The following is a 25180-nucleotide window of genomic DNA, read 5'->3' as shown; positions in this document are numbered from 1 at the left end:
CCTTTTTATTTGCTTTTCCTTTTCTTATTCCTACGTACTGTTTGATAAAGCTAAAACTTGGAAATATATTTTCTTTATCATTGTTTGCAGTGTACGATTTGTTATTTCTTGCCAACGGTAATTTGCATGGGGGCTGTAATTACACTGTATTCACACAGATCGGGGTTTGGTTGGTCGAGACAACCCAACTTCCTGGGTTTTTTGGGACCTAAGTCATACCGACTCCAGACGTACAGGATCTGGGAAAGGTGGTTTTCTCACCGCGGAGTTCGATGGTTGTTTGCAAGGGGCTAACGAGCTGCATTTCTAGAGGCACCCGGAAAAAAGACAAAACTACTAGCATCAGTTTCTCCCAAATATTGCTACGGTGCTGCACCCAGTGAATGCACTTTTACAGACAGGAGCAAAGTGGGAATGGTCAGTAAGATGTGGAAGAGCATTCAAGGAAACAAAGAGACTAATAACATCAGATGAACTGCTCACCTATTTTGACTCATCCCTGCCCATAAGACTGATGTACAATGCATCCCGTTATGGTATTGGTGCCATTTTGTCACACACTATAAAAGATGGATCTGAACATCCAATTGCATTTGCTTCAAGATCACTGACGAGTGCAGAATGTAATTTTGCACAGGTTGACTGAGAGGCCCTTGGTCTAGTGTGGGGAATAAAGTTCCACCACTACCTCTACAGACAAAAGTTTACGCCAGTGGCAGATCACCAGCCTGCCCCTATACCTGATCCCCCCAACACTACCTGCCCCTCCACTAATCTTCATATCATCTGCAAACGTAGCAACAAAACCATCTATTTCATCATCTAAATCACTGATATATAGCATAAAAAGAAGTGGTCCCAACACCGACCCCTGCGGAACACCATTAGTCACTGGCAGCCAACCAGAAAAGGATTCTTTTATTCCCACTCATTGCCTCCTACCAATCAGCCAGCACTATAACCATGTTAGTAACTGTCCTGTAATACCATGGGCTTTTAACTTGGTAAGCAGCCTTATGTGTGGCACCTTGTGTGACAACCTTTTTTCTATCCTACTTCTAATCTCCTCAGAGAATTCCTACAGGGTCGTCAGGCAAGATTTTCCCTGAAGGAAACCATGGTGACTCTGTCCCATTTTGTCCTGTGTCACCAAGTACTGCATCGCCTCAGCCTTGACTCTAACATCTTCCCAACCACTGAGGCCAGGCTAACTGGTCTATAATTTCCTTCCTGCTGCTTCCCTCCTTTCTGAAAGAGTGGAGTGATGTGTGATATAAGGACATAACAGTTTTGTTCAGACTTCATCTCGTGTAAGATGACAATGTGAACAAATCATCCTTTATTGTATCTACGATGACATGTTAGTCAGTGTTTAAACCGTCGCCATTCTGTGAGGAAAGAAACTGGTTTTCCGGGACTCTGCTCGGACAACGGGGCTGCAGTGACAGGGTCCTGGGCGGGAGGGAGCCGCCAATCAGGAGCCTCGGCCGGGATGACGCGCAGGTGCGGTGACGTCAGCGGGCCGGGGCGGGGGCGGGGCCAGGACCAAGGCCAGAGGTCGGGGCCATGGCGCTGCTGGGGAAGGTGGGCGGCCGCGCATTGCGGCCCGCTCTGTGTCGGTGGGCGAGTTACCGCCAGGGCCAGAGCCCGGAACCCCGCATCCGCGAATACTTCTACTACATTGACCACCAGGGCCAGGTAAACCGCCATATACACCCGCGGAGAGGTGTGACATACGGCAAGCACAACGAGGGGGGTATGGACCGGCAGAGTGGGGAGCTTTTCCACCCAGAGCGTGCAGGTCGATGGGCGTAGGCAGTCTCAATGTTTCTGCATGGACTAGATGGGCCGAAGCACCTGTTTCTGTGCCGGACTTTTCTGAGGCCGGGAGAACTGCAGGGGGAGGGGGCAAATGTGCCTCCCTAATGTGTTTACATTAGGGAAGAATGTTTATGTACCGAAAGCTATCCCTAGAGAGAGGAGGTAAATAGATATATATCCCTGGGGAAAGGGAATTCGTACATACACCACAGGAGAGGACTTGTACACTGACATATGCTCTCAGCGAGAAGGGTTAAGTAGACATTAACCCTTGGGGGGGAGGGTGTTCATATGGATGTATACACTGGAGGGGGGTAAATATCGACTTGTACACCAGGGAGGGGTAAATTCTGGTGTTTACACTAGGGAGGGGATTAAAAACCAACGTATACACTGGGGACAGGAGTTATATACTGACTTGCCTTTGGGGAGAGGGATTAAATAGACAAACTCTGGGGGAGGGGGAGAGTGTTCACATGGATGTTATACTGGAGGGAGGGGTTAAATACTCACTTATGCATCAGGAAGGATAAATACTCACATTGACACAAGGGAGAAAGTAAATACCAACATTGCAGATACAGTGCAGAATAGGTTATTCAAGCCATGCCACACAGCAACCCGTGACAACCCTGATTTAACCCTACCCTAATCTCTCTCACACTGGGTAAGGGTTATGTGCCGTTTGGCTCACCCAGTTCATGCTGAATCATTTAATCTGCCTAGTCCCATCAACCTGCAATGGGACCTCTCATCCATGTACCTATGCAAATTTCTCCTAAACTTTGAGAAGATTGAAATCACATCCACCACTTGTGCTGGCAGCTCATTCCATATCCTCAGCACTCTGAGTAAAGAAGTTTCCCCTCATCTTCCCCTTAAGCATTTCACCTTCCACCCTTAACCCATGACCTCTAGTCTTAGTCCCACCCCACCTCAGTGGAATAAGCCTGCTTGTATTTACCCTATTTATACCCCACATAATTTTCAATATCTCTATCGAATCTTCTCTCAACCTTCTATGTTCTAGTGAATACAGTCCTACCCTATTCAATCTTACATTATGACTCAGAACCTCCAGACCTGGCAACATCCTTGTAAATTTTCTCTGCATTATTTAAACCTTGTTTACATCCTTCCTGTAGATAGGTGACCAAATCAGGCCTCACCAACACCTTGTACATCTTCAACACAATGTCCCATCTTCTGTACTCAACACTGTGATTTATCAAGGCCAACGTGCCAAAAGCTTTCTTTACCTGTGATGCCACTCTCAATGAATTATGGACCTGTATTCCCTGATCCCGTTGTTCTTCCACACTCCTCAGTGCCCCACTTCACTCTGTAAGACCAACCCTAACTGATCCTTCCAAAGTGCAAAGACTCACACTTGTCTGCATTAAATTCCACTGCTATTTTCCCAGCTGGTCCAGATCCCACTGCAAGCCGTGATAGCCTTCCTTACTGTCGACTACACCCCCAATTTAGGTGTCATAGCTGATCCAGTTAACCACATTATCATCCAGATCATTGATATAGATGACAAACAACAAGAGATCCAACACCGATCCCAGCAGCACTCCACTAGTCACAGGCGTCTGGTCAGAGAGGCAACCACCTGCTACTGCAAAACCAATGTCTAATCCAGTTAACTATGTCATCTTAAATGCCAAGTGACTAACCATTATGAGGTATAGGAGCAGAATCTGGCGGCTCGGCCCATCGAGCCTGCTCTGCCATTTCATGTCAGACAAATGTATACAATATACATCCTGAAATACTTTTTCTTTGCACCCATCCATGAAAAGAGAGGAGTGCCCTCAAAGAATAAATGACAGTTAAATGTTAGAGCTCCATAGCCCCCCAAGCTCCCCACTCCCATGCGTAAGCAGCAGCAAGACAACGATCCCCCCTCCCACCAGCAAAATAAAGCATTGACACCCACCACCGACCACTCAAGCGTGCAGCAAAGACACTGACTTGCAGTACCCCAAAGACTACTCATTCACCCAGTATTCGACAGACCACAGGCTCTCTCTCTCTCTGTCTCCCGTTTCATAGCGAGAGGGGAAACATAACAAACAGTTCGCTGGATTACGGTGTTAAAAGGCGTTGCATTGTTTTTTCCAAGTTCTGTGCCCAAAGATCTTGGGTCTCTTGGCCGATCCTCTCAGCCCCGATCTCCTGCCTTCTCTGCAAATCCTTCATGCTCTGACCAATCAAGAATCTATCAACTTCTGCATCAAATATACAAAAACAGTTGGCCTCCACAGCTGCCTGTGACAACGAATTTCATAGATTCACCACTCTCTGGCTAAAGAAATTCCTCCTCATCTTTGTTTTAATAGAACATCTCTTTATTCTGAGGCTGTGTCCTCTGGTCTTAGACACTCTCACCATAGGAAACATCCTCTCCGCATCCACTCTGTCAAGGCCTTTCACCATTTGATAGGTTTCAATGAGATCACCCTTCATTCTTATAAATTCCGGTGAATACAAGCCCAGAGTTATCAAATGTTCTTCATATAACAAGCTGTTTAATCCTGGAATAATTTTCATGAACCTCCTTTGAACCCTCCCCAGTTTTAGCACATCCTTTCTAAGATAAAGAGCCCAGAACTGCTCCCAGTACTCCAAGTGAGTTATTTATAAAGTACCAACATTATTGAACCTTCTTGACCAACCTCCCATGCAGGGCCTTTAAAGGTTTGTTTTATTGTCAAAGTAGGCACGTATGATACAACCCTGATACTTGTCTTCTCCAGATAGCCACTGAATACAGAAAGACCACGGGTGTTGATGAAAGAAAAGACATCAATTCCCCCCCAACCAACATGAAAAAGGAAAGAAACAAATCTCACAGACCCCAAAAATCCCCCTTCCTCTGCAGCAAAAAAACAGCCACAATAACAATCACTGACCCCTCACTTGTAGAAAAGAGCAGTGACACCAAACCTCCAACCCCCCCACACAAAAAATAACACATCACCCACACGCAAGAAAGACAAAACTGAAGGAAACCAATATAAAGTACAGTCACACAATCACATAAATCTCAGAATATGGGAAATGTATTTTTGTCTGCACAAAATCCTCCCATAAGGAGTGACTGCTGACCTGAGTCCGAATGCTGCCAACATGGGGCCGATCTGTCTGCTGGCCACCTTGTGCCGAGCCATCGCTGACCCCCTCTGCATTCACCTTGATGCTTCGGTTTCCCTCGCCGCTGGGAGAGGGAGTCGTTCATGACCCTGCGCCTACGGGTCTTTTGTTTTTGTGTTTTTGGTCTTTTCGGCCCCCCCCCCCCCCCCCCCCCCGTCTGATCTCTGCGTGGCAGCTCTCCGGACACAGACTCACACTGGATCCTTCGATGGAGTTCCAAACTGTACATCACAGGCTCCACCAGTTTCCATAACACAAACCAGACAAAAGGAACAAGCAGAAGGCGGAGAAGAAGTGAAAGATTTGCTATCTGTAAGACGTCACCCGAAGATTCATTGTTCACTGGCACCAAGTTGACTGGAAGATGTCAACTGCATGCCAACTTTTCAACTGCCTTGCTGAAGTCCATGTAGATGACATCCACTGCCTCGTCTTCATCAGCTTTTCTGGTAGCAATCTTGAAAAGCTCGGTCAGGTTGGTTATGTACAGTGAAAGAGTACAATTCTCACTGTGGAACCCTGGGGTACCTAATGCTGGTGGCTGGATGATCCGAGGAAGGTTCAAGAGGGCAGCAGGTCTTGTCCTCCTGTTTCCAAATCTACCCCCCCCCCCCCCCCCCCGGTGAAATTGAACATCATGGTTACTTACGGAAGCTTTTTTATTTAGGAGTATGCCTCAGGGAGGAGTGCCGATTGACAGGTATAATGAGCCACACACGTCTATAACGATGTGCATTAGTGACAAAAATACCACAGAGATGAGAATGGGGGATACATGGAACCCACTGCCAGGTTTGGGGTTGATTGGAAACCTTAAGAGACACTTAGATAGTCATATGGATGATGGAAAATTGGAGGGCTCTATGGGAGGGAGGCATTGTCCTCAGAGTGGGTGAAAAGGTCAGCACAACATCGTGGGCCGAAGAGCCTGCACTGTGCTGTAGTGCTATTGGTCGTAAGGCAGCCCAAGCGGGGTGCCAGCTGGATTACAAGTGAGAGAGTAGCTGGCATCAGTTCAAACCTAAAGTAAGGTTTAAACTCTGTAGTCATCTGTGGGGTGCATAGGGTGCCCAGGGAGGGGTAGCACCTGTGGTGAAGGGGTTTTTGCCCATTCTGGGCACTCAGCTCTCAACTATGGCTCCTATAAGACCATAAGATACAGGGGCAGAATTAGGCCATTTGGCCCATCATGTCTCCTCCGCCATTTACTCGTAGCTGATCCAATTTTCCTCTCAGCCCTAATCTCCTGCCTTTTCCCCTTTATGCCCTGACCAGTCACAAATCTATCAACTTCTGCCTTAAATATACATAAAGACTTGGCCTCCACAGCTACCTAAGGCAATGAATTACACAGATTTACCACTCTCTCACTAAATAAATTCCTCCTCATCTCTATTCTAAAAGGATGCTCCTCTATTCTGAGGCCGTGTCCTCTGGTCTTAGACTCTCCCACCACAGAAAACCCCTCATTCTTCTGAATTCCAGGCCCAGAGCCATCAAACACTCTTCACATGACAAGCCATTCAGTTCTGGTATCATTCTCATCAAATAGCTGCTTGTGTGTGATGGCGGCTGCAGCCCAGTACACTGCTTTGACAGGCTAAACTGGGTGAGGGTAGCTGGCGGGCCTCACACCCCCGTGAGGTAGGGTCATGCCTTTCCCAACTTGTGAAGTCAGCTCTGGCATCCAAGATCAACAGTGGAATCCAACAGCCAGGAGGGCAGTTCTGCAACATTTCATGGGGAGTGAAGGACATGACAAGGCACGGAAAAAGTCATGGTCAAGCACTGCAACCAAGGAAGTTCCCAGTAGTGACGAGGTCAAGACAGTGGAACTGCCCCAGTGCTAGGGTTTCCACTTTAAAAACCCTCCTGCACTGGTTTCCTGTCATTGTCAGCCGTGACGAGCACAACCAGTCATCTCTAGGTTCGACATTATCAGCTTAAAATTTTCCACATCGAGTTGTTGTACTGTGGAACATTCCTGGTGTGTTTGAGGCAGAGGTCGTTGCATCCTTTCAGGCAGAATTAAATAAACAGTGAGAGCAGAGAAAATGCAAGAGGATTTGGGGAAGTGGAATTAGTTGGAAGCTGTTCTAGAAAATGACTCTCAGGAATGGTACGGAGCAAGTGGGCTCCTGTGCTGTGGCTCTGGTTTGAAATGGAAAGTAGTGGCACACATTGGCATGAAGTATGTTTGAAAATAGTTCTGTTGTACAGAAGTAGCTAAGGAAGATTATTCAAACTGGTGGCACGGTAGCGCAGTGTTTAGAGTAACACTGTTACAGCACCGAGACATGGGCTCGACTCCTGCTGTTCCCTGTAAGGAATTCTCCCCATCACGTGCTCTTTCTTTGGGTGCTCCATTTTCCTCTCACTTTCCAAAGACGTACAGTGAGTTGTGGACATGCTGTGTTGATGGCAGAAGCACAGTCCTCGCTGATTTGCTGCAAACAACCCATTTCACTGTATGTTTCGATCTATGTGACAAATATAGCTCTTGAAGCTGGAGGAACTCAACAGATCATACAGTGTTTATGCAGAGGAATAAACAGTCAATGTTTCGGGCTAAGACTGCATGCCTCTTTATTTCGCTCCATTGATTCTGACTGACCTGCTGAGTTCCTCCACCGTTTTATTTATTTCAAGATACAGTGTGGAACGTACCTTTCTGGCCCAATGAGCCACTCCTCCCAGCAACCCACCTATTTAACCCGAGCCTAATCACAGTTCAATTTACAATGACCAGTTAACCAGTACATCTCTGGACTGTGGGAGGAAACCGGAGCACCCGGAGGAATTCCACACAGTCACAGGGAGAACATACAAATTCTTTATAAACAGCACTAAATTGAACTCCAGTTAGGCTGGTGTTAGAAACATAGAAAACCTACAGCACAATGCAGGCCCTTTGGCCCACAAAGTTGTGCCGAACATGTCCCTCCTCTAGAAATTACTAGGCTTACCCATTGCACTCTATTTTTCTAAGCTCCATGTACCCATCCAAAAGTCTCTTAAAAGACCCTATCATATCCGCCTCCACCACCTCTGCCAGCAGCCCATTCCACGCATTCACCACTCTCTGCGTAAAAAAAAAACTTACCCCAACATCTCCTCTGTACCTACTCTCCAGCACCTTAAACCTGTGTCCTCTTGTGGCAACCATTTCAGCCCTGGGAAAAAGCCTCTGACTATCCACGCAATCAATGCCTCTGAACATCTTATACACCTCTATCAGGTCACCTTCAGATTCAGTTTATTGTCATTTAGAAACCACAAATGCAATACAGTTAAAAAACGAGACAACATTCCTGCAGAATGATATCACAAAAGTATATGACAAAACAGACTACACCAGAAAATCCATGTAACATTTGGCAATCCCCAATCCAGAATCCGGAGAGGCTGCTGTGTATTAATATCGCGCTACTGTCTAGCATGTTCCCTAGAAAGGAGCTTCAAATCCACTAGACAAAAACAAGACCAAAAACTAAAGCTACAAGACCTGCACAAAGCCACATAATTACAACATATAGTTACAACAGTGCAAACAATAGCATAATTGATAAAAAAAACAGACTATGGGCACAGTAAAAATAGTCCAAGATGTTAAAGGACTGGAAGTTCAAAAGAAATCAGCACAGTTTCCACAGGTCCCCAGGGTCCCGACAGACTCGCCATTCCACGCCGGCGGCAGAAGGGAGTACCCCCGCTATGAACTTCCAAGGCGGCGCCCGACTCAGCCTCGCAGAAGCAGCACACAATGGAAGCGCCGCCCGACTCAGCCTCGCAGACGCAGCGCACACCAAAAGTGACCTGAGTCCGTCGAACCTCCGAGCCGACGACCATCCCTTTCATCCTCCATCGCTCCAAGGAGAAAAGGCTGAGTTCACTGAACCTATTTGCATAAGGCATGCTCCCCAATCCAGGCAACATCCTTGTAAATCTCCTCCGCACCCTTTCTATAGTTTCCACATCCTTCCTGTAGTGAGGTGACCAGAACTGAGCACAGTGCTCCCAAGTGGGGTCTGACCAGGGTCCTGTATAGCTGTAACATTACCTCTCGGCTCTTAAATTCAATTCTATAATTGATGAAGGCCAATGCACTGTATGTCTTCTTAACCACAGAGTCAACCTGCGCTGCTGCTTTGAGTGTCCTATGGACTCGGACCCCAAGATCTCTGTGATCCTCCATACTGTCAAGAGTCTTACCATTAATACTATATTCTGCCATCATATTTGACCTACCAAAATGAACCACTTCACACTTACCAGGGTTGAACTCCATCTGCCACTTCTCAGCCCAGTTTTGCATCCTATCAATTCCAATCAATGTCCCGCTGTAACCTCTGACAGCCCTCCACACTATCCACAACACCTCTGACCTTTGTGTCATCAGCAAACTTACTAACCCATCCTTCCACTTCCTCATCCAGGTCGTTTATAAAAATCACAAAGAGTAAAGGTCCCAGAACAGATCCCTGAGGCACTCTGAGGTTAAATCAGAGTGCGATGCGGAGGGCTGGGAGTCTATTCCTTGCTGTATCTCAACAAATAATAAATAAATCTCTCAATAAAATCAATTATTGTCCTGTGCACAAGTACAGTGAAGTACAGATATACTTTTTAAATTGCTTGCTGCAGCATTGCTGGCACGTAGGCATAGTCAGCACATGGAATGTAAAATTGAAAACCAGTCTGTACAAAGTTAAATGATCTCTTCCAAGACCAGAATAGAGGAAATCATTTGTGTTTCTTCCCTCTCCTGAGATGATTCCTGTTAGATCTCGGATAGGGTCCCTCTCACCAGTTACAGAGGAGTCCTGATAAAGGGTCTTGGCCCAAAGCATTGACTGTATTCCTCTTGACAGCTGCTGCCTGACCTGCTGAGTTCTTCCGCCGTGTGTTAAACTGTTAATGCATGGCTGAAACTGGCATGCAGAGTGACAGTGTATTTCATGCATGGCCAGTAGAGGGAGCTGTGGTGCTGTAGCCAACAGGAGTAGGGCCGTCGTCTATCATTAACCAGACAGTGAATGTCACTGAGTTAATGATAAACCACTGCACTATCAATGGTTTACACTGTATTTCAAGCTCAAGTTTATTGTCATTTCAACCGTGAACATGTATATTGCCAAACAAACAACATTCCTCCAGACCAATGTGCAACACAGTACATATAACTCACACCCACAACACATAAAGTAATGTTACCACAAATAAATTAACAAATAGGTGCATTTATGACACAAATTTAAAAAATAAACAGTATAACGCTACTTGGGCTTCATGCATGATGTGATCTCAAACGTGGCAGGGAGTTCAGCAGTCTCATGACCTGAGAAAGAAGCTGTTTCCCTTCCATCAGTTCTTGTCTTCTTGTCCTAATGCTGTGATACCTCCTGCCTGATGGTAAGGGGTCAGAGAGATTGTTGAAAGGATGGGAGGGATCGTTGCTAAGGGCCCTGTCTACGCTGCACTTCTGATGGGTGGAAGAAAGACCTCAGTGATCCTCTTAGCAGTTCTCACAATCCTTTGTGGATCCTCTGGTCAGATGTTTCGTAATTCCCATACCAGGCAGTGATCTCTCAGGCTGCTGATGCAGGGTTTCAGCTGAAATGCCAACAATTCCTTTTACCCCATCTGAGGGTGTGCTGAGGGCAAAATTCCAGCACCAACATCGCATGCCCACAATGTCAAGCAGAACAACAGAGAACACAACAAGCAACAACACAACGTCAGCAAAACAAGCCCCATTCCTTCCTCCTACTCACCCACACAACAGGCCTCCACCCTGTCTTGTGGAGGTGACTTGGGCTGCAGACACCAGGATCAAGGGGCTTGCAGAGATTTGCAGACCCACCCTCAGCTCCTGCCTGAATTTCCGCAACTCCGATTCATCCTTGGGCTTCAATCCTCAGCATCGATCCCAGGGCATGTCGATCACCAAACACTGTTCTTAGCAGTGATGGGACTCCGAATACTAGGCCTCAAACTCCACTCTCATCGATTCACGAACCAGAATTGGTGTGCTGAATAGCCTTTTATTCTCTAAGCATGAAGAGCTTTGGGGTTGTAGGGAGTCTGTTTGAATGTCAGAGTGTGGAGATGTGTCAGAACCAACAGCTGGCTGCATGTGTCCTGATGTTCAGTCTGTGCGAGATATGGTGTGACTTCCTGACTTCTCTCTTGCAGCTCTTTCTCGATGACACGAAGGTGAAGAATTTCATCACCTGCTTTAAAGGTGAGCGTTCCCTCAGTCGGCTGACCCCACACGAGACCTGAATCAGAGTACCAAAGAGAAAGGTTTTATACCAGAATTGAAAAACATGAACAGACATCCTAAGATTTCACATGTTTAACGAATCAGACTAACAGTCTGTGAGATCAAGAGTTAGAGAGCTTTTGCACATTGGCCTTCATAAATCAAAGTATTGGTTGCAGGAGTTGGTATGTTTTGTTGAAGGCCAATGACGTTGTTTGAGGCCAATTTTGAAGTTTTGTGTCCAGTTCCAGTCACCTATCTGCAGGAAAGATACCAATATGATTGAAAGAGTACACAGATAATTTACAAGGATGTTGCTGGGACTTGGGGACCTGAGTTACAGGGAAAGATTGAATAGGTTAGCACTTTATTCTCAGGAGCGTAGGAAGATGAGGGGAGATTTGATGGAGGTATACAAAATTATGAGGGGTATAGATAGGGTAAATTGAATCAGTCTTTTCCACTGAGGTTGGGTGAAACTAGAACTAGAAGTCAAGGGTCAAAGGTGAAAGATGAAATATTGAGGAAATTGAGGTAACTTTTTCACTCAGAGGGTGGTGCGAATGTGGAATGAGCTGTCAGTAGAGGTGGTGGATGTGAGTTTGATTTCAACAATTAAGAGATGTTTGGATAGGTAGACTGACAGGAGAGCAATGGTCGATGGGAATACACAGAATATCAGTTTGGCATGGATTAGATGGGCCAAAGGGCCTGTCTCTGTGCTCCAGTGCCCTTTGAACCTGTTTATATGCATAAAGCAACGATTAACCTGCTGGGATTAAAACAAACAGTGCAGGTCACCTGGAGGTACAAAGTGAGAAAAAGACCCTGGCAGTATCTGATCCAGTACTGGAACAACTGCCCTCTGATCTTGTGTACCTCCACCTCCGTTCCTCCTCATTTGGTCATTGCATTTGTTGACAGCGGAATCAAATGAGCTGCCTTATGGTGGCAACTGGAAATTAGAACCAAAATCAGGTTTGTTGTCTCTGACATTTGTTGTGAAATTTGTTGTCTTTGCAGCAGCAATACAGTGCAGTATATAATAATAGAGAAAAAATGTTAATTACAGTAAGTGTGTGTGTATATACATGTTAAATAAGTATTGCAAAAATAAAAATAAAGTGAAGTAATGTTCAAATGTTCATGGATATAATGTCCATTCAGAAATCAGATGGCAGAGAGGAAGAAGTTGTTACTGAATCATTGAGTGTGGGTCTTCAGGCTTCTGTACCTCCTCCCTGACAGTAGCAATGAGAAGAGGGAATGTCCCAGATGGTGACATCTGGGACTTTTTTGAGACACTTGTTCTTGGAGAGTCTTTGATGGTGGGGTGGGGGGGGGGGTTGAGCCTACAACCCTCTGCAGCTCCTTGCAAATCTTTGCATTGGAGCCTCCACATCATGCAACCATTCAGAATGTTCTCCACCATAAATCTGTCTGTCTGTTGACGGCACCACCTTCACTTAAACTTCTGTCTCTCTGTTGGTCATTAGATAAAGAGTTTCTGATTTTTTTCTTCAAGCAACTCAGGAAGAACGTCACGGGACGCTACCAGGAGTTCCCGTACCTCTCTCTCTGTGGGAGGGAGCGGAATTTCATTCGCTGTGAGGATCTGCCGATTGTCTTCACCCACCTGGTCGGAGGCGAGGGTCCAGAGGGGGAGCTCCTGTCCTACTGTGGCGGGGGTGACAAGTTGGCGGTGAGGTTTGAACCTGAGAGGTTGTTCATGCCGGTGAATGGGAGAGTGTACCATCCAGCCCCAGAGAGGGCAGGCAGCGTGGGGCTGGTCAAGTCTTCTCTGGCCTTTGAGCTCAGTGGCCATTTTGAGTATGCCAGCGGCAGCCCTGAGAGTGGACCACCATCCCATTTCCAATGGAACGGGCGGCGACACACGTTGACCAATGAACTGGCTGCCTACGTTCAGATCGAAAAACCCACTTAGGACCATCTCTCCAGGGAGGTTACGGTCAGCTGGTGGTAAGATTGGGAACGTGTTGTTACTTTGTAGAGTTTTATACAACACAGGAACAGGCCCCTTGGTTCAACTCATCCATACCAACCAAAATTATAACTAGAATGAGTCAGGGTTAGTGCAGCAGTTAGTGTAACAGTGTTCGATGGTTCCATTTAATATCAAAGAATGTATACAGAACCTGAAATTCTTACTCTCTGCACACATCCACAAAGCAGGAAAAAGACCCCAAAGAATGAATGACAGAAAACTTTAGAACCCCCCCCAAAGGCCCCTCTCCTGTGCTCAAGCAGCAACAAAAGTGTCAACCCCCCCTTCCCTCTCCCTACTTGCTCAAACAAAAACATCAGCCCCCCCCACCGCCACCCTCCATGCAAGCAATAGCAAAGTCCTGAAACAGACCATGATCTGGAGTCCATTGAAAACCAAAGTCCCTCCCAACACTTTGACGTCTCACCCAGGCTCTCTGTCACGCGAGCAAGGGAGGGAGAGAGAGAGAGAGATGCTGCTCCTGCAGTAACGAGATGGGAGACCGACAGCTCACTGCTTCTGTGTTACAATCTACTGTGTTGCTTACAGTGCTAGTCGTCCGGGTTCAGTTCCTGCTGTGGTGTAAGGAGTTTGTACTGTACGTTCTCCCTGTGACCCTGAGGGTTTCCTCCCACACAATCAGGTTTAATGTCACTAGCATAGGTCATGAAATTTATTGTTTTGTGACAGCAGTGTATTGTAAAAACTAATAAAAAGCCATAAATGATGATAGGAAACATATTTTAAAAGATAAATAAGTAATGCAACAAGAGAATAAAAAAAGCAAAATAGTGAAGTAGTGTTCATGGGTTCAATGTTCATTCAGAAACCTGATGACAGAGGGGAAGAAGTTATTCCTAAATCATTGAGTTTGTGCCTTCAGTCTCCTCTACCGCCTCCTTAGTGGTAGCAAAGAGAAGAGGGCGTGCCCTGGGTGATAGATGCTGCCTTTCCGAGGCATCGCTTTCTGAATTTCAAAATTCCAGCATTCCAAAGTTGTGTGGGTGAGCAGGTTAATTGGTCACGTAGGTGTATTTGGCTGGTGCCTTCCCTTTGGGCCTGAAAGGCCTGTTACTGTGCTGTATCTCAGAAAGCAAAAATGCTCCACTAACTGTCTGGCACTCTGGTCCCCATCTCCCTGAAACTCTAGTTTAAACTCCACCGTGCAGCATTAACAAACCTTTCCGCTAGGATATTAGGTCCCCTCTATTTTAGGTGCAAACCTTCCCTACTGAACAGGTCACATCTTCTCTGGAAGAGAGCCCAATGATTCAAATATCTTATGCCTTCCCTCATACATCAACTTCAACAGTCGCTCTCCTTATCTGTGGGGGTCCTGGAACCAATCCCCCCCCCGGATACCAAAAAACACAGATGCTCAAGTTGGTGGACTTTAGGACCTGGCGGAGCTCCAGAGCTTATTTATCCTGTCTCAATGCGGTGGACTTTGGGACCCACCGCCCACAGTGTTTCTGTTCTGGAAAACGATCACGATTGAAAATAAAGTGGAAATAACAAAGCGAACGGAAAGAGATGAAACGCCATCGGTCATTGGGAAAGCACTAGGCTACAGTTGGTCAATGATTGGAACAATTTTAAAGGATAAAGTGAGAATAATGGAGCATGTGAAGGCCCTGCCCGGATGAATGGTACAAGCTACTAGGCAACGCAGTAGTTTAATTATTGAAATACATACATTTCTTAAGTGTTTTATATGCATAGAAAGGTATAATATATACTATATACCAAATCAAATGTTTGACTAACTGAGGCTAAATAATACTGACTTAGAGAACTTCCATTTTTTTTCCCATTCCCGATCCGTGGTAACCTATGCACATCTTCCCGTATACTTTAAATTAATGGTCGGCAACCTTTTTAAGCCCAAGATCCCCTACCTCGGCTTTAGTGAAAGGCAAGATCAACCTACTAAATCATTTAAACGCACGCATGCGCACTGGGCAGTGGAGCTCCACAGCCCTGGAAGCAGTCTCTCTCTGCAGGCAGCTTTCCATAGCAGGAATGTTGCTATGTTACTATTAATTGGTATTTATTTTTATAATGCTCACATTACAACACCTTTAATTCTATGTTTCATTATTTAATTGTATTTCAACACAAAAAATAAATGAATAAAAATTGACTGTTGCGCTCAGTGTGATGACTGGGGCTGAATACTTTCTGCTAGTTCCCCGAAATTTGGCTCATAACTACAGACAGCCAGTCTGAGACAGTCTGTGAGGTGTCTATCAGTAAGACAGCTCCTGGACTTAGATTTAATAATTCTCATCTGTTGCAGCACAGTGTCCTCGCAAACCTCCTGACAGACTGAATATTTGAATGGACAGTTTCCTTTGTTAAACTGAATGTTGAATCTGCCACGTTTTTCAGGTGTTTTGTATTGGTAAACTGTTACTGAGACACTAGCATAGGTTTCAGAGGTACGCAAGCTAATGACACCATTGGTTTTTGTTTCCTAGTTCCTTTACATTTGGGGAATGATGGAATTTAAAGGGGGAGAAGTGTTGTAATGTGAGCATTATAAAGATAGGTTGATGCCGATTAGGATAATGGTGATGTAATGGTGTTCCTGTTGCGGAGAGCTGTTTGTAAAGAGAGGTTGTTTCCGGGTTGCGGGGTTTTGCTTCCAGTCTTTTCTGCCTGATGCACATTTTTCTTTTTTTTTCAGGATCTACTGGGAAAGTCTCAAATATCAACTTGTCGATCACGATCGACTGGTTGGCGACCACTACTTTAAATCATCTCGAGATTGCTTATAATACCTAATACAATGTAAATGCTACGTAAATAGTTGTTATACTGTATTGTTCAGGGAATAATGACAAGAAAAAAAATCTACATGCTTGAACAACAAATGCTGGAGAGAGAACTTCCGGGTCTTCCCGATCCATGGTTGGTTGAATCTGCGTTTGCGGAACCTGCGGATAAGGAGGGCCAACTGTAATAAACTGTAAATCTTCCTAGTTCTGGTCTCACTAGCACACGGCACGGGTAGCAATCCTGAGATCACAACCCTGGAGGTCCTGCCATTTAACATCTAAACTCCCTGAACTCCCAATGCAGAACCTCATCATATCCTACTCGTGTCATTGTTACTAACATGGACCACAACTTCTGGCTGTTCACCTTCCCACTTAAGAATGTTGAGGACTCAATCCGAAATATCCTGGAACCTGGCACCCAGGAAGAAATGTACTGTCTGGGAATTTTGTTCTTGTCCACAGACCCTCCTGTCCATTCCCCTAACTAATGAATCCCCTATCACCACAGCATGCCTCTTCTCTCCCTTACCCTACACCGCTTGTTTCTACCCCCTACCCAGATCCCCCAAACTCACTGTTCCCTTACCCTACCCTGCTCCTTCTCTGAATTGTGAGTCACCGGATCACAGAACCAGACTCAGTGCTTGAGACCCGACCAAGGTAACTTTCATCTGTTAGGTCATTCCAGCCCCAACCCCCAGTAGCAAGCAAAATGTAGCAACCTGTTGTTGAGGAGAGGAATGGCCTCAGGCACTCTGTCCTGGCTCCTTACTCCCTTTCTCTTTCCTGTCACTAGTTCCTGTGTCATGCACATTGGGTGTAACTACCTCTCTACAGAATGTCCTATCTGTTCCTCCCCCCCCCCCCCCCCCCGGCTCAGCCTCCCGAATAATCTGGAGTTCATCCATTTCCAGCTCCAACTCCTTAATGTGGATTGTTGGAAGCTGCAGCTGGACGAACTTCTGGCAGTTGTAGTGGTCAGGGACTCTGGAGGTCTGTCTGTCTTCCACACATCCCACAAGAGGAGCATCCCGCTATCCTGCCTGACATCTCTACTGTCCTGGTTGAGCAGATATAAAGAAGGGAAGGGGAAAAAACTTCACCTGGAGTGTTTCTTTGCTTTCTCTTGATTGAAGCCTCAAGATCACCACTCTGACTCTGTCCACTCAGATGATGGCCACTGTGCTTGCCCTGCCCTCGTTTAATTTGCTCTTGCAGCTGGTGGCTGGTCAAAGCTTTCTTTCACCATAGCGACCTGCTGCTACCTTCTCAACATGGGCTGTGGACTGGAGTGAAATCCCCTCCTCTCAAAGCTTCCGACGTCTGGATTGGTTGCTGCCCAAAGCTCTTGTTTTTTTCCAGTTTTTATATATAGTCAAGATAGCCATGTAACTCGGTTTATAAAAGACGTAGGTTGATGGTTTGTTTTGAGATGGAGAGAGAGAGAGATAAAGAAAGGGGGGTGTCAGAAATGGACCAAGTGAATTTAAGGGCAGGGTGGAAGTTGGAGGCAAAGTTGATGAAATGGACAAACTCAGCACAGATTCGTGGGCCTACCCAGGCAGACAGGTTTGTGGATTTTGGGTAGGAAGTAGAAACGAGCAGTGTAGGGTAAGAGAGCAGTGAGTCTGGTGGCAGTAGAGGGAGATCTTCATTGTTGATGAGGTTAGTAATGGTTTTGGAGACAATTTTCTGATGATCTGGAGTAGGGTCCTTTTCAAGGGTTAATTAGGAGGAGGAGTCTGGGAGTTGCCACCTGACCTCAAAGTAGAGGTCATTCTGCCACCCTAAAGCAGCACCCCCTTTGTCTGCAGGTTTGACGGGAAGGTTGGGATTGGTTTGGACAGAGTGGAGGGCAGTACGTTGAGTGGGAGTAAGGTTCAAGGAGGAGAGGGGGATGCTGAAATTAAGCCCAATTGATCTACCTGAACAAAGACCCATCCATCTAAGGGAATCAGTGATGGGTCAAGATGCCGCCCATGTCTGAATCCCTAATGCAGCCCCATTCTCTAAATGACTACAAGAGCAGAATTAGGCCATTGAGCCTGCTCCACATTCCATCCTAACTGATGTATTCCCTCTCAACTCCATTCTCCTGTCTTCTCCCTGGCGCCCTTACTAATCAAGAACCTATCAACCTCCACTTTAAATGTACTCACTGACTTGGCCTCCACAGCTGTTTGTGGTAGTGAATTCCACAGATTCACCACCCTCTGGCTAAAGAAATTCCTCCTCATCTCTGTTCTAAAGGGACATCCTATTCTGAGGCTGTGCCCTCTGGTCCTGGACTCCCCCACAATAATCCTCTCTGTGTTAACTCTGTCACAGCCTGGCAGTATTTCAGTGAGATCTCCCCTTTTTCTTTTGAACTCCAGGAGTACAGGTCCAGAGCCCTGCAAGTGCTCCTGATACATTAACTCTTTCATTTCCTTTCAGTCTCTGGTAGGTTTCAGTGAGATCCTGCCTCTTAAAACATAGAACTTTAACAGTACTGGCTCTTCGGCCGATGGTGTTTTACTAATGTTTTAAATCTACTCTAAGATCAATCAAATCCTTTCCTCCCACGTATCCCTCCATTTTTCATCCACTTGCCTATCTCAGAATCTCTTAAATGTCCCTAATGTATCTGCCTCTACCACCACCCCTGGCAGTGAGTTCTACACCCCTACCAATAAACTTACCTCTGACATCCCTCCATACTATCCTTAAAATGATGCCCGTCATATCAGCCATTTCCACCCTGTCCTCTCGACCACTCCCTCTTATCATCTTGTACACCTCTATCAAGTCATCTCTCCGAATAGAAAAGCCCCAGCTTGCTCATAAGGAATGCTCTCTAATTCAGGCAGCATCCTGGTAAATCTCCTCTGCACCCTCTCTAAAGCTTCCACATCCTTCCCATAATGAGGCGACCAGAACTGAACACAATACTCCAAATGTGGTCTCAGTCAAGTCAAGTCACTTTTATTGTCATTTCAACCATAACTGCTGGTACAGTACACTGTAAAAACGAAAAAACGTTCCTCCAGGACTCTGATGTTACATGAAACAACACAAAACTACACGAGACTATGTGAAGCAACACAAAACTACATTAGACTTCAGACCTACACGGGACTACATAAAGTGCTATGGAGCTGGTGTTGAGGGACCCGGTGAGATTCCCCGCCAGGTGAACACCAAGAAATTTGGTGCTGTACGGAGGAGCTGTCGATGTTCAGCGGAGAGTGGTTGTCGGTGCTCTCCTGTAGTCGACAACCATCTCCTTTGTCCACATTCAGAGACAGGTTTTATAGAGCTGCAATATTACTTTGCAGCTCTTGAGCTCAATCCCCTGACTAATGAAGACCAACACACCATATACCTTCTTAACCATCCTGTCAATTTGCATGATAATTTGTAATTCAACTTGTGCTGCAACTTCGAGTGATGGATCTGCTCCCCTTTATTACCCTTCAAGACCCCCTATGACCACCACAGCAGTGTCAGCACCTTGTTCTCTCGTGTGAACGGGATGTGCTATACCTTGGCTAGCATGTGGTGAAAGGCAGCCGGCACCCTCTGGTGTGCGTACCACTGGACTATGTTTACCACAATTAGTGACCTTCTGATTTCCCACATCAGTTTAAAGTTCCAAACAAATTCATTAATAAGGTGCATGTATGTCACCCTCTACTACCCTGAGATTTATTTTCTTGTGGGCATTCACAGTAGGACAAGGAAATACAATAGAATCAAAGAAAAACTGCGCCCAAGCGAAGACTGACAAACGAGCAATGTGCAAAAGAAGACAAACTGTGCAAATACAAGAAAAAGAAACTAAAAATAATAAGTTAATAAATAATACTGAGAACATGAGTTGTAGAGTCCTTGAAGGTGAGTGGAATCAGTAGATCATGTTATTTTGTAGGTCGTGGAATCCGTTCAGGGTTGTGGTGAGTCCTGGTTCAGGAGCCTGAAGGTTGTTGAGTAATAACCGTTTCTGAACATGGTACCTCCTTTCTTATGGTAGCAGTGAGGAGAGAGCATGGCCTGGAAGGTGGAGATCTATTTTGATGGACACTGCTTTCTTGTGGCAATGTCTCTTGAAGATGTGCTCAGTGGTGGGGAGGGCTTTTCCAGTGACAAACTGGGCTGTATCCACTTTTTGTAAGCCTTTCTGTTCCTGGGCGTTGGTGATTTCCATACCAGACCATACTCAAACCTGCCAGAATACTGTGCATCATCCTCCTGTCATTTTAGAGTAGATCAGAAGGTCAGCATGACGTGGGCTGAAGAGCCTGCCCTGTACTGTGTTCAGTCTGCAGACACTTTGCCTGGTTATTGATTGCAGGTCTCCTGACGGTGATCCAGACCGAGTCTACCACGACTAATTTCAGCTGCGGATGTTACTCTGGAGGAATGGTTCCAGCTCACAGTGGATTTATTTTGGCTGATTTCTGTGTTCCTGATTGACATATTGATGTCACTCCCCGGAGATGATCCCTCAAGCATGCAGCAGACAGGAGATGAAACTATTTTCTCACAACAGTAGCTGCCTGTTCAGACAGCCCTGGTTAGTGCTTCATTGGTGTAATAAAGGAAATCATTTTAATATTGAATGCAACACTAATTTGTTTATTTAGTGATGCAGAAAGTGAATATTTGCATAAAAGTTATGCTAATTAGCAGCTGAGTAATTAAGTGATCAGCACAGCTGTGGCTGGAGCGCTGTGTGTATAACCTATTCTGAAGCAAAGTTGGTGGAATTGGAACAGTCTTATTGTTGCCTCTTCCCCAATCTGGCTGCTCTTTTACCCCTTCTCTTCACCTCACCTGCCCATCACCTCCATCAGGTGCCCCTCTGCCCCTCTTTCTCCCCCTCCCCTTTCTCCTTTGGCCCACCCTCCTCTCCTGTCAGTTTCCTTCTCCAACCCTTTGTCTTTTCCACCATCACCTCCCACCTCCTCACTTCATTCCTCCCTCACCCACCTTCCCCCTCACTTGGTCTCACCCATCACCTCCCACCTCCTCACTTCATCCCCCCCTCACCCGGTCTCAGCCATCACCTCCCACCTCCTCACTTCATCCCCCCCTCACCCACCTTCCCCCCTCACCTGGTCTCACCCATCACCTCCCACCTCCTCACTTCATCCCCCTCACCCACCTTTCCCCCCTCACCTGGTCTCACCCATCACCTCCCACCTCCTCACTTCATCCCCCCCTCACCTGGTCTCACCCATCACCTCCCACCTCCTCACTTCATCGCCCCTCACCCATCACCTCCCACCTCCTCACTTCATCGCCCCTCACCCATCACCTCCCACCTCACCATCTCCCCCTCACCTGGTCTCACCCATCACCTCCCACCTCCTCACTTCATCCCCCCCTCCCCCATCACCTTATTCTGGCTTCTGTCCACTTCCTCTCCAGTCCTGATGAAGGGTCTCGGCCTGAGATGTTGACTTATTGTTCCCCTTCATAGGTTCTGCCTGACCTGCTGAGTTCTTCCAGCATTTTGTGTGTGTTACTCAGGTTTATTTATTATTGGTATTTTTGAACAGTGAAAAGCTGTTCTTGCAGACTACTCATGCAGAATAATTAGATCATTACACAGTGCTTTGAGCTAGGATAAGGTAAAACAATTACAGAATGCAGACCAAACAAGAGAATGGGGGACGAATTGTGATCCAAGTGACTTTGACCTTGGAATGATTGTTGGTGCCAGATGGGGTGGTTTGAGGATCTCAGAAACTGCTAATCTCCTGGGATTTTCACACACAACAGTCTCTGTAGAAGAAACAGAAAACAATCAGTGAGTGGCAGTTCTGTTAATGAGAGAGGTGAGAGGAGAATAACCAGACTGGTTCAAGCTGACAGGAACTCAGATAATCATGTATTACAACAGTGGTGTACAGAATAGCATCTCAGAGCAGGCATGCCAGACCTCAAAGTGGATAGTTACAGCAGCAGACCACAAACGGACACATTGAATGTATCACTGACATACGATGTGAAATTTGTTGTTTTGCAGCATCTGTACTGTACAAAGAGGTAACATTACTATCAATTACAAAGCTAAATGCATAGTGAAAAAGTAATCAATTACAAGGTGCTGTTGATAGATCATTCAGAAATTTGATGGCAGAGGGGAAGAAGCTGTTCCTGAATCACTGAGAGTGTGTGGGGGGGGGGGGTGGTCTTCAGGCTCCTGTACCTCCTCTCTAGTGGTAGTAATGTCCTGGATATTGAGAGTCCTTAGTGAGGTACACTGCTTTCTTGAGCCAATCTGCAGTTTGGAATGGAGTTTTCTATAAACTTCTGTTGGCGCACCCATTAGGGTCCTGTCCCAGCCATGGTCTCTAATATTTACCCCTTGACTTATTCAGAGACTAAGGTTTCTGCTGGGAAACATCACTGGGAACAAAACAACCTCTGAAACTTAGGCAGATAAATTAATCAAAAACAAGTGGAGGGAGTGGAACCCCCTTCACCAGTGGGGCATGATCCCACTCCCCCCACCCCCCACCGCTGCACCAGGGTGGACCGGTCCCACTCCCACTTATTTACAAGCGCAATGTCTGTCAGATCAATTATTTATCTGGATGGCTTCTCTGTCCTCTCCTCCCCTCCTCCCCCCCTCTCCTCACCCCTTACCCTCCCCTCCCCCCATTATCATCTCATCTTTGCTCGTTCCTGGTGTTACTGCTTCCAATGACCTAATTTCCAAACATCTGTCACTCTTCAGTGAAGTACGATTTAGAAACAGTTTGTTTTAAAATCACTGTGCATGTTTTCATTTCTCCTTAAGAAAAAGCGTTCTCAGATAAGGGAAAACAGGCATTACATTAAAATATATTAATATGTGAAAGAGCATAGCTCAGAGGACATAGATAACTGTGAATCCTGGCTGCTACATTGCATCTCATTAACCTGGCAGATGACCCTCCTCTCGTGTAACCCCCATCACTCCAGTGTCAGATTCATGTTTATTAGCACTGACGCAGGCCAAGACATTCGTAGCAGCAGTATAGTGCCAGGCATAAAATATTACTGTCAGTTACAAAGGAAAGTGCAAATGTGGAATTGCGAGTTAGTGTACATAGTGCATTTAGAAATCTGGTGGCAGATAGCAGTGGGAATTGGACCACGATCTTCCAATCAGTTAGTTATTGGTTATTTTGTAAGATCTGTTGGAAGCCTGTTATTGTAGACTATCAGATCATCTCCATTCTTTTCGTAACCTGATAGATCAGAACAGAAGAGGTAAACACACCAGCAGCTCTACTGTGTTAGGGCACCAAAGGCTCTTTGGAGTTTCTGTCAAAGTAGAGTGGAGAGCATTCTGACTGGCTTTGTCGCAGCCTGGTGTGGAGGTTCCAGTACACAGGATTGCAAATGGCTGCTGAGTTTTATAGACTCAGTCAGCTCCATCATGGTCACAACCCTCACTGCCATCAAGAAGCAGAGCCTCAAGAAGGCGGCATCCCTCACTAAGGACCCTCACCATCGGGACAAAGCCCTCTTCTTGTGCTACCATCGAAAAGGAGGCATAGGAGCCTCAGGACCAACACTCAATGGTTCAATATAGGCAGAGCGCATTACAGGCCCAAAGTATTTGGAAAAGCTTGTATCCCTCTGTCATCAGATTTCTGAATAATCCATGAACAGTAATTATCTTGTCACTCTGCTTTTTTCACTGTTTATTTATTTTAGTGATTTATAGTAAATTTTGTACTGTACTGCTGCCGCAATACTTAATATCACGTCACATAAGATGGTGATAATGAACCTGATTCTGTGATCTTTCAATAGGTACACTTAATGTCAGAGAAATGTCTTCAATACACATCCTGAAATTCTTTTTCTTCCCAAACATCCACAAAAACAGAGTGCCCCAAAGAATGAATGACAGTTAAACATTAGAACCCCAAAGCCCCCCCCCCATGCAGAAGCAACAGTGAGGCAACGATCCCCCACCAGCAAAACCGCATCGGCGCCCCCACTGGGCACTCAAGTGTGCAGCAAAGCAGTCAGTCAAGACACAGACAATGAGCAGTCACAAACTCATGAGGAAGGGTTTCAGCCCAAAACTATTCATCTCCATAGATGCTGCAGACCTGCTGAGTTCCTCAGGCATTTTGTGGAGAGGGAGGAATCCGATAGGAGAGGGGAGTGGACCATGGGAGAAAGGGAAGGAGGAGGGGCACCAGGTGAGGTGATAGGAAAGTGAGAAGAAGAGGCAAGAGGTCAAAGTGGAGAATTGCAGGAGCAGGAAGGGGGAGAGGGAAACAATTACCGTAAGTTTCAGAATTTGATGTTCATGTCATCAGGTTGGAGGAATACGTGGTGTTCTTCTCCAGCCTGAGAGTGACCTCATCACGGCAGAGGAGGAAGCCATGACCTGACATGTTGGAACGGGAATGGGGATGGGAATTAAAATGGTTGCCACAAAGAAATTCCACTTTTTGCTGATGCAACAGACGTCCTTGGATGTAACTTCTTATTCTGGCATCTTCCTCCTTCCTTTCCAGTCCTGCTAAACGGCCTCAGCTCAAAGCATTGACTGTTTGGTTCGCTCCACAGGTGCTGCTTGACCTGTTGAGTTCTTCCAGTATTTTGTGTGTGTGTTTGAGAAGTGTAAGCTTGTCGATGTCTCACTGCACACCAGCTTCAATATAAGAGCAGCATCTAGTGGTTAGCTCAGCACTTCACCATACCAGCGACACAGGCTCAATTCTGCCGCTGCCTGTGACTGTGCAGGTTTCCTCCTGCAGTCCAAAGATGTACCAGTTGGTAGGTTAATTGATCATTGTAAGTTGTCTCGTGATTAGGGCTAGGTTTAAATCACTGAGTAGCTGGGCTGCTTGCCTCAACATGTATCTCAATAAATAATTTTTTTGAACCTGTACATATAATCCCAAGTATGCTTCATTGGAATAATACCAGACTTATTTGACCCTGAAGGTGCAAGTAACCAGAGATGCTGGAAATCTAGACCAACACACAAAACGCTGGTGTGATATGTCTCTGTGTTTGTGCATGTGTCTGCCCCTGCTTCTGGTTGGGTGTCACTCAAGTCGAAAATGATATCCTAAATGGTTGTCTGTTGGTGGGTGGAATGTTAAGGTGGATTCCCTTGATGGAGAATTTCTGTGCGTGACT

At 46.0% G+C, this 25180-nt stretch overlaps 1 protein-coding gene across 2 annotated transcripts; it reads left to right on the top strand.

The window, feature by feature from the left end:
• The first annotated feature begins 1521 nt into the window (after positions 1–1521).
• On the top strand, positions 1522–24926 carry c6h8orf82 (chromosome 6 C8orf82 homolog). Of its 2 annotated transcripts, none has more exons than XM_059971682.1 (4): positions 1522–1698; positions 11179–11227; positions 12745–13228; positions 20370–24926. In XM_059971682.1, exons 1-3 carry the CDS (start codon positions 1567–1569, stop codon positions 13191–13193), a joined length of 630 nt encoding a protein of 209 aa, XP_059827665.1. In that variant the 5' UTR covers positions 1522–1566; the 3' UTR covers positions 13194–13228; positions 20370–24926. The 2 variants fall into 2 exon arrangements, with proteins under 2 accessions (XP_059827665.1, XP_059827666.1); XM_059971683.1 differs by lacking the exon at positions 20370–24926 and adding an exon at positions 15943–16237.
• The last annotated feature ends 254 nt before the right edge of the window (positions 24927–25180 follow it).

This window comes from Hypanus sabinus, chromosome 6, assembly GCF_030144855.1.
Source record: "Hypanus sabinus isolate sHypSab1 chromosome 6, sHypSab1.hap1, whole genome shotgun sequence".
Lineage (NCBI taxonomy): Eukaryota > Metazoa > Chordata > Chondrichthyes > Myliobatiformes > Dasyatidae > Hypanus > Hypanus sabinus.
The sequence above is the reverse complement of the archived record's forward strand: the minus strand, read 5'-3'. Positions and strand labels throughout refer to the sequence as shown.